This window comes from Bos mutus, chromosome 10, assembly GCF_027580195.1.
Source record: "Bos mutus isolate GX-2022 chromosome 10, NWIPB_WYAK_1.1, whole genome shotgun sequence".
NCBI classification, from domain to species: domain Eukaryota; kingdom Metazoa; phylum Chordata; class Mammalia; order Artiodactyla; family Bovidae; genus Bos; species Bos mutus.
Genome location: NC_091626.1, coordinates 32,109,980 through 32,124,102, shown reverse-complemented (window position 1 = coordinate 32,124,102; position 14,123 = coordinate 32,109,980). Strand labels below are relative to the sequence as shown.

General features: G+C 42.0%; 1 protein-coding gene across 9 annotated transcripts in view; it reads right to left on the bottom strand.

Moving 5' to 3' along the window:
* The window catches only part of ZBTB25 (zinc finger and BTB domain containing 25), a 36,719-nt gene that overhangs the window by 22,243 nt on the left and 353 nt on the right, over positions 1–14,123 (bottom strand). For 8 of the 9 annotated variants that reach the window (XR_011465616.1, XR_011465615.1, XM_005898249.2 and 5 more), the window contains exon 2: positions 1,337–1,516. Coding sequence is in view for 7 of the 9 variants with exons in the window: in XM_005898249.2 (XP_005898311.2) it covers positions 1,337–1,516 (180 nt within the window). In the remaining 2 variants the exon portion in view is untranslated. Of the gene's footprint in view, positions 1–1,336; positions 1,517–13,646; positions 13,909–14,123 lie in introns of those variants that run through there. The other variant, XM_070377735.1, reaches the window with a different exon arrangement.

Genomic DNA, 14,123 nt, shown 5'->3' with positions numbered 1-14,123 from the left:
TGGTTCATATCTGCATATGTTTTTCTTGCATTTTTTTCCTCTGCCTACAATTGCAATTATTGGCATTCCTCTATAACATCTGAAAAACTCCTCCTGATCCTTTAAGATTCAGAACCTCTGTAAAACCTGTTCTAATCCTCCCAAAATAAGGCTGACACTCCAGTCTACTTTGTGCAGCACTTCGACTATACACATCACACAATTAATAGTAGCAGCTAACAGTGCAAAGCTCTGTTCCAAACATTTTAGTATTATTAATCCATTTATTTTTCTCAACATCATGAAGTGGATATACTATTCTAGTGTCTTACAGAGAAGGAAACTGAGGCACAAAGAGATCAATTACACTGCAATCATTTTCCTTACATGCATTACCTCTCTCTTAGACTATAAATGTCTATTTTCTATTTTTGGCCAAGCCACCTGGCCCATGATCTTAGTTCCCTGACCAGAGATCGAACCTGCGCCCCCTGCAGGGGAAGCACAGCGTCTTAACCACTGGACTGCCAGAGAAATGCCAAATGTAAAGTCTTCTAAAAAAGCATAGTGTTCCATCACTTTTAACCTAAGATGCATTAAAGCTATTTTTTACCAAAAGCTCAGAATCTGGATACCATTTTATACCCCTCTACCTATCATGTTGAGTTAATCTAAATTTTTTAAAAATATTTGAAACAAATGACCTTTGAATCACAATATGGAATATCGGCCCTCCCTCTGTGGGGACGGCGCCACTCGACCCAGGGTCGGATTCGGCGGCACGGCCACAGAAACTGGGGCTGAGGACACCGCCGCCCGCAGAGAGGCAGAGCCCAGAGAGGAAAGAAGGGTGGAACGGACTCTGCTGCCCACCGGCAGGGCTCCTCTGCCGGCACCAGGTGGGTGGAGTTATGACACTGAAATCTTGCTATGAAAATATTAAGGAACAGAAATCAACTAAACTTAGTAACTAAGAGCACAGATTTGCATTTGAGTTTCATTTATTATTTTCATTTATTAGCTGTCCATCCTAGATGGACAAGTTACTTAATAACTCAATCACAGTTTCTTTTTCTCTAAAAAAAAGTATGGATAACGGTAGAATTTACATTAGATAAATGCTTAGTGGTTGGTTATGGGATTAAACAAATAAATAAACTTGTTTTATTGTTTTCATTCTTATCTTCCACCATGGATCCTATACAGAGCTTAATTACAGATGTGTAAAAAAATGATAATTTTTTATTATTTCCTAAGGTGATCCCATAAAAAAGAATACCCAAAAATGATGTTATAATAAAGCTTAGCTATATCACGGTATTAAAAATTCTTCTGATTTACAAAAGCACCTCCTTACCTTGTTTGGTGAATAAATATCATCTTGAAATAGTTAGAAAAAGCAGCAAGCACTGCTCTGTGGGCTTTGAAGTAGACGTCTCCAATAGCAACGGTGCAATCACACAGAAAACCAAATTCTCGCTGCATGTTCAGCTGCTGCAGAAGAACAAGGCTATGGCTAGCTGTGTCCATTGTGGCTCTGAGAAAAAGGACAATATAGTTGTTTTTTTTTTTTTACCAAATTGTTCACACAAACCTACAGAGGACAGGGAGACCTAAATCTAAATGAAATTACTCAAGTTTTCAATACTGTTAATCTAACTCTGAACTTAGCTAACATTAAATTATGATAACTGATATCAACTGTACTGAACAGGTAACACATGGCCTTTTTAAAATCTGGTAAGAAAGTTACTTGCTGTGGGTGCAAAGATGTGAAAGAGGAAGTTTGTCCTTTTCTTATCTATGTGACCACAGTGTTCTAGTCCTCAGTTTCCTCACTGGCAAAAATGGGAATGAGGTACGGATCTTTGCCTCAGGGCCAGATGAGATAAGTTACGTGAAAAGCACCTTGTAAAGGAAACTACTGTTCAAATGTCGACTCTAAATAACATTACAGTGTGTCCTGGCTAGGCAAGAGCTGTCCCTGCTCCTTAGGGATCCTCTGCGTACTCAGGGGAACTGGCCACCTAACTATCATATAAAGTTTGGGAAACTTATCAGTCACAGAAGCCCTTAAAATAGATGTCAAGCCACATGGGGCTTGGAGCCCAGTGGGAAAGAACCTAAGCCCTGACCTTAACTGGACTCAGACACATGCAAGCATGGAGGTTTCCAAAGAAGTAGAATACTGGATGGGACCACTGGTCTCAGGGGGAAAAAAAATCATGCCTTGGGAAGAACATGCAAAAGAATTGTGGTGGAGAAGCCTAGTGTGAGCAGAGCAGCAAGAACATGTGAGGGCACCCTGGAAGCCGGAGGCTCTGCCATCCTCTCCGTCCACCTTCTCCACCTCAACTCTGCAGAGCCCTAGTGCTTCAAAGAGAAGGCAGCTGTAGTACAAAGGGCATCACTGGGGTCTGGGAGAACCTTCCCTAAAAGAGCAGGTCCTAAAAAAAGAATGGGAGAAGGCAATGGCACCCCACTCCAGTACTCTTGCTTGGAAAATCCCATGGACGGAGGAGCCTGTTAGGCTTCAATCCATGGGGTCGCTAAGAGTCGGACGCGACTGAGCGACTTCACTTTCACTTTTCACTTTCATGCACTGGAGAAGGAAATGGCAGCCCACTCCAGTGTTCTTGCCTGGAGAATCCCAGGGACGGGGGAGCCTGGTGGGCTGCCGTCTATGGGGTCGCACAGAGTCGGACACGACTGAAGTGACTTAGCATAGCATAAAAAAAGAATGAAGCTTTCTCACTAACCAGACAGATCAAAGTCTTAAGGAGGTCAGTGATAAGAGTGGGGGGTTAGCTGTCTGGAGACTGGCAGTAGCTTGGGCTGCAAAATGCTGAGTGATGGATAATAAAAATCATCAACAGTTTATAATGTTTCCTGTGTGTCAGGAATTTTTCACTCATTTAATTTTCAATACAATTTTGTGAGAAAGGAAATAATCAATCCATTTTACAGGTGAGGAAACAATCAGCACAGAGAGTTGACTGACCCAAGATCATGTTGCTAGTGAGATACAGAGCTGGGGATTCAAACCTGGGCACTGGACTCCAGACCCCCAGGGTCCTCCCTCTCCACCTCCCAGAAAAAGACACAACCCACCAACTGAAGGAGCAGAGGGAACAGTCATCAAGTACCCTGGGAAGTCTCAGAGGAATACCTGGAAAGAAGAATCAGGGAGAAACCCAGATTCCTGCTACTTAAGCAAATGTGACACAGCAAAATAAACATTTAAAACTGGTAAAGACAAAAGCAATTACTGATAAAAAGTTAGAGCTATTTTTGTTAAAACCACGTATTTAATGTACTACTATGGAATAATCTCCAATACATATTAAGTTAAAAAGGAGCAAAATGTAAAATTGTGTAGAGAAGACTACTATTTATGAAAAAGTGGTAGAGTGGTTATTTTATTTTTAAAGGTGGGATAAGAATTTATGCGTAAATATATTCTTGTTTATGTACACATGTCTGGAAAGGTTCAAAGAAACCTCTGCCAGGAAAACTAGAGAACAGGGAGTTAAGGGTGGGGTGGGGCAGGGGGGAACTATCATGTTTGAATATGCTCATGTATTTCAAACAGATAAGTAGATAAAGAGCACAATGTAACAAGCACCCACCTCCCATCCACCTGGCCCCAGGCATAGAGAGTAAACAATCACAAACAGGGAAGAAAACCACCGCATCTCTCCCTCAGTCTATCCCCTACCACCCCAACTCCTTGCCTCCAAAGGCAGCCACCATCTTGATTTAGTGTTTATGACTCTCCTGTACATCAGCATAGTTCTACTGCATATGTATATATCCCTTGAAAGTGAAAGTGAAGTCGTTCAGTCATGTCCTATTCTTTGTGACTGCATGGACTGTAGCCTACCAGGCTCCTCCGTCCACGGGATTTTCCAGGCAAGAATACTGGAGTGGGTTACCATTTCCTTCTCCAGGAGATCTTCCCAACCCAGGGATTGAACCCGGGTTTCCTGCATTGTAGGCAGACATTTTACCATCTGAGCCACCAGGGAAGTCCCATATATCCCTTAAGAAGGTTTTTATATGAATAGTATTATACTTTAAGAATCCTAAAACATCTTTTAACTCTATATTCACATACTACTTTAAAAAATTCTAATTCAAACATAATAGCTTCCCCCTGGTCCTCCCTCGAGTAACAGAACAAAACCCATATCCCTTTCTATCTCATTTTAAAAGCTTTTAAGCAGAAATAAAATAAGAAATTAAGATAACAGAAACTACAGTGACCTGAGCCTATCCTCTAAAAACATAATAAAAAATCCAAGTTGTGGGTATTGTTCCAAAAGGCCAATTAATCAAGTCATTATTTATTGTATTTACCACATTTCCCTGATTCTAAAATACCACCAATTTATAAGGAGATTAAAAAACCAAATTAAAACTCTATATTGGATATTTCAATATGTGAAAAACAAGTCTTAGATTCAATAAAATAGTTAAGGTTGAAGTACTTTAAACCAGTCTTACAAACTGTCTCCAAAACACATGCCTTGGATCGAAAACATTTTCAACAGTTCACTCTCTCTCTCTCTCTCTCTCTCTCTATATATATATATACATACATACATATATATACATATGGTGTATATAAATAGTGCATTAGTATAGTGAACTATTGAACCATGTAGAAATGAAAATAGCACACACTAAAAAGCCACATATATAAAAATGTGTGGTTAATGGTCTATGAGTAACAGTTAAATTCACTCATCAAACAAATACTTTGTGAAGAGAAATTTAATAAAGGAAAGTATTTGAAAGCATGCACCATACAAGGCACAGGGACAGAAAAAAATTACAATGATGTTGCAGTCAATAAGCTAACAGGGGAGACAAAACATAAAAAAGAACAATTATGACATGAAGCAAAAGTGGTAAGTGCCATAAGAGCAATTGGACAGCAGGAGGGGGAGATAAATGACAGGAAACCCAATGAGAAATAAACCATTTGAACTGGATTTAGATGAAAATGGAGGTGAACATAGCATTCCAGGCAGGAAAAAAACCAGAATGAGTAAAATCATGATCATTAGGCCTGAGAATCAAGACTGCTCTACTAGCAACAAATATAAAAGATTAACAAAGAAAAGGCATGGAGCAATAAAGATCAGCAAGTAGTCTTTTGTAACATCCAAATAATGGCAGTGCGAATGAAGAAAGGAATACAAGAAGATATACCAGATGGAGAACTGACAAGCATCAGCAGAGAATTGGATGTGGTCAGTCACAGAGAAGATCAAATCAAAAGTGAGTTTCAGAATTCCAGCTTGGGCAACTGCAAGAATTCATTCCTTCCTCAGGATCCTTTTTGCAGAGTAACTGCCATGTGCAAGGTGTTGATATACAGGTAGTATAGCAGAATGCCAGAGGAGAGGCACGGAAACTGGCTTGGTGAGAGAGAAGCTTCATTTTGGATACAGTGAGTTTGAGGTGTCACCCTAGGACAACTGAGTAGAAATGTTTAGTTACCAGTGGAGATACAGGCAGCACTGGAGAGGAGGTCCTCCAAAATAACTGGGTTGAAGTCACCAGGAATGGATGGGATTACCAAGTAAAAAATATGAAAAAAGTAGAAATGAATCCTTGAGAAACATGGATACAGCTAGACAGATGAAGAGAAGTAAGAAAATATTGTTATTGAGGGAGGTAAAGAAAAGGTGGATGCTTTGAAGGGAATGGCAACCCACTCCAGTATTCTTGCCTGGAGAACCTCATGGACAGAGGAGCCTGGCAGGCGACAGTCCATGGGGTCACAAAAAGTCAGACACGACTCAGCGACTAACACAAGAAAAGGCAAGAAACCTTGATGAAAGGAGTGGCTGAGAAACATGGGGCAGAGACCTATTACAAACACCCCGCAAGTGTGCTGACCAAGGTTTCTGGTGACCTCTCTCAACACTCTGGGAAAGAGCAAAGTATCTGATTGCAGGGGGATGTTAGAATGTTAGAAAGCAGAGGCCATTGAGGATAGGTACAGATAGAACAGGATATTGAGGGAAGGGCAGATCAAAGTCTTCCAGGCTGAAGAGGGGTAGAATCTCTAGAAGCTGGAAAGAACAGAATCAAAAGTATAAATGCAGCAGTGAGCTGTGGAGGAAAAAAAGGATTTTTTTTTTTTTTTGATTGTGGAAAGCACAAAGCTGAGGTAAGGAGAGAGAATCTCGATGGCACCAATTTACAAACTATGATGTCAGTCCATATGCAGAGGAAAGACGTAAGCTTAGGCCTTGAAAGAAACCCATTATGGGGTCGCAAAGAGTCGGACATGACTGAGCGACTGATCTGATCTGTTAATATAGAGTGTTGAAGTTTACAGAGAACTTTCACACACAGTCATTTCTCTTTCTGCTTCAGATAAGATCATTTCCATTTACCTATCTTCAAGTTCATCATTCCTGTTAACCCATTTTTTAATCTCAGATATAGTTTCAGGACTAAAATTTTCATCTCATTTTTTTCTAAGTTTCTATTTATCTGCTGAGATTTCCAGTTTATTCACATATTATGACCTTATTTTCCTTTATATCCTTCAGCAGTTACAGTAGTTGCTTTAAATCTTCTCAGCTAAATCCAACCTCTGGGTCATCTTGGGGTCAATCTCAATTAGGATGATGGTTTCCTGTTTCTTCATGTGTCTCATCATCTTGGATAATATCTTAGACACTGTTATTACTAAAGACTCTAGGTACTACAATATTCTTCCCAACAGCACCAATGTTTTTTTGTTTTGTTTTTGCAAATTAACTAGGCTGAACTTAAACTCCCAAGTTCTGCCTCCACTATGGTTTGGGGTTTTTTCTGTGTTAGGTGTGCTGTTTGGAGGCTGCTCAACACACATATACATTTCAGGGTTGGCAAGAGATTTAAGCTGAGTTTATACACATTATTTGGGGGTCCCCTCGACAACCTTTCTAGGATTTTCCTCCCTACTTTCTACCTATGTGGTCACTCTGAACTCTGTCCTCTTTTCTTCAAGCAAGTAAGACTACAGATTACTATCACAGTTTTAGGCATGTCCTCATGTCCCCAACTCGGGCCTTTCTCAGGCTAAAAGCCATAAAAATGGAAAATTATTCACAACGGTTCCATTCTTCCAAGTATAGACCTCATTCCAGTTTCTGCTTGCTTTTTTGTCGCTCTGTAATGCCATATAGTCGTTTTCAAACTTTTTTTCAACTTTACAATTTTCACTTGCAGAATTTTCCTGACAGAACTACTCAGTCATTACCCTTTATTAGCTGTTCTAAAAAGTTTTGTTCTTCAGATCCATCTACACTCTTAAGAAAAGTACTAAGGGCTGTTATGTGGGTTATGTTCATCACTATCATATTCAGAATTAGAATGAGAAATTTTTTAAATTTTAATGTTTGAAATAACAATAAACCCATTACATATTAATATAAGTAATACATACATTCTCAAACATAACTCTTTTAAGTGAGATGGGTGGCATCAGTTTTTAAATACTTATTTTTGGCTGCACTGGGTCTTCACTGCTTTCTGTGTACGTGTGTGGGCTTTCCCTAGTTGCGGCAGGCTGGGGCTACTCTTCGTTGCGGTGCGTGGGCTTCTCTTGTTGCGGAACACAGACTCCAGGCACTTGGGCTTCAGTATTTGCAGCATGTGGGCTCAGAAGTTGCAGCTCGTGGGCTCTGGGGCATGTGGGCTTCAGTAGTTGTGGCACAGTCTCAGTAGTTGCGGCTTAAGGGCTCTAGAGCATGGGTTTAGTAGTTGGCGGCCTGTGGGCTTAGATGCTCTGCAGCACGTGGAATCTTCCAAGACTAGGGATTGAACCTGTGTCCCCTGTACTAGGTAGGTAGATTCTTATCCACTGTGAAGGGTGGCACTTATATTTTGCAATCTTCTTTAATACCTGGCTTTAAAAACTATAGCTGGGTTCTTTTCTCTGCCTTTTCAATCAATCTATTGCCACATGATGTTTTGGTTCAAATGTATTAAGAGAAATTGCCTTGGCAAAAGCGAGATACTTGTAAACCACTGAAAGAAATTCAGGAAACTTCAAGGTGTCCATGGACCACACTTTGAGAACCTCTCTCCTACACTATCTTTTTTTGATTCTGTGAGGTACTAAAGCAGATCCTGTATTATTTCCATTTTCAGGTTAAGAAACCATAAGCTCAGAGAAGGCAGGAAAGGTAACCAAAATCAGATAACTACCTGTTAAATGGTACTGGCAGAACTTCAAGTCTGACCTCAAACTCAGTACCCTTTCTTCAAAATCCCCATCTAGAACTATCAACATATATACTGATGGCAGATTTTGCAAATATATTGAATCAAATAAGGGGATAAATGTTTCAAGTTTATAAAATGAAATAAACTCAAATATGTTAAATAAAGTCATATATATATATATAAGTTCATTCAAACTTGTTTGCATTATAGACATTTCATGTTTTAAGGCAGCACAACCAGACTTTACCTCATGTTAATAGAACCAAAACATCACATAGTTAATTCAGGACGTTTTCCAATACAACTCACTTTACAAATTATTAGAGAGGCTTTTAATATAGCCTTTGTTCATCATTTTTGGCCTACTTATTTGATTTTCTTTAGTATGTGGAAGAGTCAAAGTTTCCTATGTGTACAGAAACATCTTAGAAGTTACATGTGAGAAATTTTCGTGGAGATTTAAAACGTGAGAGGTGGCAATAAAATAACTTACCATTATATTTACAAATGCATAGCCAAATGTAATGCTACTACATCTTAAAATGGTTTATCTGTTATCTAAGCGATATTTATAATAATAGCACTGATATTTAAGAGACTACAAAAAAATGTTTACTTACTAGACTGTAATAACTCTGGATTAGCTCAATCTAAGTAAGCTAGAACAGTTTCAACGTTAGCTTGATATCCAACATCTTTGAATTTACTAAAAAAAATATTTTATAATAGACAGACTGGACTCTCAGATCTGGACTCTCAGACCTATGACAGCCAGAATAATGTCCTACAATATGCAAGTTTTCATTCTGGCAGGCTATAAGACTCTTTAATAAAAGAATAAACAAAAGGAGTAAGACATCTGTTTCTCTGGAAAACACTTATTTTCTTTGTGGTTTCTACCAGTGTAACTTTATTATTAATTATTAAGACACAGAGACAGGAAAGTTGGCCTAGGAATGTGTACAGCTTTTTTGAGATACTTACTCATGGCTATAAATACAAAGGTAAAAGCAGAAATATCCAAAGTGCTACTTACTAAGACTTTATACAATGATTTTAACTTTTTAATTTACCTTCACATGATTGTGGCAGTGTAATGTTTTATAACCAAGAGAAAGAATGTTTGCAGAAATCATTTTACCCCAGAATAGTGGCTCTAACTGCATTGTAAAACCTTCTATGCAGAGCTGTACTGATGTCTGAGTCCTACTCCAGATTAACCCAAACAGAACTGCTGAGGGTGAGGCACAGAGCCTTTTTTAGCCTCCTCAGGTGATTCCTGGAGAAGGTAACAGCAACCCACTCCAGTATCTCTTGCCTGGAGAATTTCACGGACAGGGGAGCCTGGCAGGCTGCAGCCCGTGGGGTAACAAAGAGCTGGACACGACTGAGTGACTAACATACAGGTGATTCTAATATAATGCCTCAATTAAGAACCACTGCATTAGAAGAACAAGGGACCCAGGAAATCCAAGAGACTATTTCACACACTAAAATTACAGAGAAAAGCTATTTCACAAGAAGGGCTTAAAATGTGGGAATTATACGAATTACATTAAATGAACCAAAATCAACCACTGTAATTCTAATTTTAACTGTAAACTAAAAATTTGCCAGATCAAGAAACACATATTCCCAAAGTAGTATGGGTCTTGGGGGCAGATGAAGAACACATCATTTTCAAACTTCTTTTTTAAAACTACTTAGGAAAAAGAGGTATATTTACTCTCTCAGACACTATTATATCTATTTTTATAGTATCTGAAAATGACAGGGAAATTTCAAAATCTGAAAATTATTGTGTGAGGTAAACCCTGCAGTAATTCTAGGCATTTGCTAATGAAAATCTCCCTGAGAATGTAAGAGAAGAGGGCAAGGAGCAGACGCAGTAGATGGTACAGGAAGAGCAGTTAAGCTCTAAAAACCTTTAACGGAACAGGGGAAACGTTAGTTTGGGGCCTGCTGCCTGTTGGTAGACACAGCCAGCCTTCTACATCTCTACCCCCATCTAACCAACGCGTGGGATGCCTGATAAAGCCGCAATGCCAGGCAAACGTGAAAGCTAACACCGGTGAGTGCAAACTGCTCCTGGATCTTAAAAATATCAGAACCCTGTAAAGGAAAAGTTTCCTCTTGGTCCACTAAAAAAAAAAAATGAAGTCTGCATTTCTGAAAGAAAAAGCTGGAGAAAACTGGAAAACAACAACTCTGGTACAGACCTGGAACACAGTACAAACAAGAATGATTATAACTTCTGAATATAGGCGAACCAACGCTTCCTCTGCCACGCAATGTTCCACACACACATTATCCACATGCGTTAATGAAACCCTTTGCTTAAAGTGCCTAGGATTTCTCAGGAGGAATTAAAGAGCCATTGTATGATTGACTTGTAACCAGGGAAATAGTGAATTGAAAAATATTCAAAAATAACTAACAACACTATAAACACATTTTCTCCAGGTAAGATTAAAAAAGAAAAAAAAAAATCCTGCTAGAAAAGGAAAGCAGATGTGTTAATAAATTCAACCAATAATCCTGAAACTACTGTTTGCTTCAAACACTTTCTTTCCTCTTCCTCCACTCTCCCTAAGCAAATTCAAGCAGCAATATCTTTTCTAGCCTAGAAGAAATGTTGTTACAGTTATTAATAGCTATTATTATAGAGTAAATAGTATGTTTAAGGCCTTGTGCTAAATGCTGTATGTACACTATCTCTTTTAATCCACACCATGACTATATGTATTATTTCTATTTCCACTTTACAGATAAGAAAAAACCTAGGCTTAGGACATACAACAAGCAAATAGTACAAAGTGGGGATCAAAAGCTATATTTGACTCCACAGCCTGTGCTCGTAACTATAAACTGGAACAGTATTTTTCTTAGCATTCTTTTCTCAAGAGACTGAAGTTCACATGCAATTTGGAATAAATAAGCAGAAAGGGGGCACAGGAAGTGGTATAGAAGTACTTTATAATTTATCAAGATAAGAGCACCTGCACTGCTTTTTAAGACAAGGAAAAAACCTGCAATAATATAAAACCCCCAACTCTTTTCTGGCCTTTATTACTAAAATGTACAAGTTTTTCTTTAACAAGATGGTCAAGCACCATCTACGGACCATAGTAAATAAATCACTTTGGTTCAGTGTTGGGGAGGGCATTATGCAACACTTCCCAGCACAGCCCTGACCAGGATAATTTATGGCCAAGGCACTTGGGCCCCTCCTCCCCAGCTAGACAGCCTGGCTCCTCCGCACTCCCCTCAGGAGATAGGGTGGAAGCACACAGCTCTACTTTCTAAGGCGTAGAGGGCAGCTGAAAGTCCTGCTCAGCCTCTCTGGGCAACCACAGGCGCCAATAAATCAGCCACAGGCGATTCACTCATCCCCTTCCTGGCTTGAAGTGGTAGCAAGATCTAATGCAAAAGAGCACTGACCAAACTTGGGAGATAAAGTGATTTAGCCTTGAATTCTACTGCAAATGACAGCATCATTGAAGCCAGGTAAACCTTTCTGAGCCTGTTTCCTTGCTTGTAAGATGGGAGACAATACGACCTCCATTTTGCTAAGTATTCATAATTCATCTATGAAAGAGCAGCGGGCCACTGCAGGTTGCTGTTGGGCTGTTTACTCAATAAACAAGGACCAAATCCATCTCTGCTACCTCCAAATAAGACATTCAGAGCTGCGCTGGGAGAAAAGGTGTAGCAAGTTATGTGCGGTCCCCTCCTGTCTTCTTGCTGACTATCCCTGCGATGTTCTATTGGTTCCTGAAAACCTCCCAGCCATAAGAACTCATCTATTCTGCTTCCTATCCCATCACTGTTTTGTTCCCTATTAGAGAGCTGACGTCTGATAATGGATTAATAGTTCACTCTGAATTAAAGCACATTCAGATTGCCAAAGTGATCTCTGGTGCCTTTACCCAAGGAAGCAACTAATGCTGCACATCTTGGTTATTCTTGCAGAAAATAGAGCTCAATGTTTTTGTGTGGGGGAGGGGGAGGAGCTTTGAGCTCAAAGTACATTAATAGGCAGTCTATTCCACCTAGAAATAGTGCCAACCACATTCCTTAAGATGCCAGAGTCATCACACTAGCCAAGTCTGATTTCTCAATAATCGGAATCAAGTATAATCACCTCTAGCATATAAGTCTCTACAGTGAGTGGGTTAAATAGGCATCGTACTCCTGGTGTGGTGAGGACTGTGAAGACCAAGACATCTAGAGCCCTGGAATCTAGTTATTGAAGAGGTATAGGACTTCGATCAAGCCAGTCTTTTGGCCTGGTGTCCTCACCTGTAAAATGAGAGGGATGAACTGCATTTTCTATTAGGCCCCTTTCGGCTTTAAGACTTGTTATTCTAAGGTGTACTTTACATACTTCACAAAATCCTGTGAGAATAACAGCTTTGCCAAAGAGGAGTCTCAAGAGAATGCATGCCACTGGGGGGAACCAGGGCGTTAATTTATCAAACATGTTGCTGTTGCTGCTGCTGCTAAGTCGCTTCAGTCGTGTCCGACTCTGTGCGACCCCACAGACGGAAGCCCACCAGGCTCCGCTGTCCCTGGGATTCTCCAGGCAAGAATACTGGAGTGGGTTGCCATTGCCTTCTCCAACAAATGAAAGAGAAAAGTGAAAGTGAAGTCGCTCAGACGTGTCCGACTCTTAGCGACCCCATGGACTGCAGCCTACCAGGCTCCTCCGTCCATGGATTTTCCAGGCAAGAGTACTGGAGTGGGGTGCCATTGCCTGAAACATGTTAGCTGCTGTCAATTTCCAGGTACGGCGCTAGGCGCTGCCTAAGCAATTTGACATCAGCTTGATTTCTCCAAATAGTGCTGAAGAAGTCAGCGATAGATGGAGCAGGCTTTAAAAAGAAAAACTGACTTAGAATGAGATTAAAATAATCTGAAAAAAGAATTATGGAGATGAGGGGGAATTCTTGCCCTAGAGACGGGCTAATCACAAACGGGGCTGTGGAGGGGAGACGCAGGACAGTGCCTGAAGCATTCCGCAAGTGGCACCTGGAGACCCGCCCACTGGCGAGAGGGGTCGAGGGTGCAGCAGCCTGGGGAATGCCGCAGACCCGTAGGGGCTTCCCGCGCCAAGTCGCCCCGGGACCCCCAGGCGGAAGGTCTCCGTCCCTTTGAAGCGCCCCGGAGCCCAGTCCCGGCCTGCGTCGGGCCCGGCGGCCGGGTGGTGTGGGCAAAGGCCGCTCTGGACATCCTCCGCCCAGCTTTCACTGACGGTTGCCATTTTCCTCCAGTGCCCTGATTGACATCTCAAACGGACCAGAAACACCCATCTCCCCAGCTACTTGCATCTGTCCCGCGACCGGCGCAGCTGCAGGCCGCCGCCCCAGGCGGCTCGCGGCGGGAGGGACTGAGCCCGGGGCAGCCCACAGGGGCCGGGCCGCGTCGCTTACCCAGAGGCCGCCGCGGCAGGCAGGCGGCCGACTTCTCCGTGCGGGAGGGGCGCCTCCCGCGCCGCGTACGTCACGCGGCGGCGCCGGCTCACGCACCCCGCGGCCCGCTCTCGCGCGGCTTCCCGCGCCAGCCGCCCGGCGAAGGGCCCCACGTGACCGCGCCCCTTGTAGCTGAGGAACCAGAGGCGCGGGGGCCGAAGTGTGCGTGCGTGCGTGCATACGTGCGCGCCGTCCCGCCCGCTCGCCCGCCAGCTCAACTGGCTTGGCGGGGGTCGGCCCGCTCTCCGGGTGCCTTCACCACGGTTGCTAGTCGTGACTCTGTAGGCGGAAGCGTGGAGACCAACCTGAGCGTCACAGGCTCCCCCACACACAACCGCGTGACCCGGGGACTTTCCCCAGGGTGTGCAAAAACACAGGCACCACCTCAATTCAGAGATGGGGGCGGGAAAGGGTGCACCCGCGTCTTCGCGGGAAGAG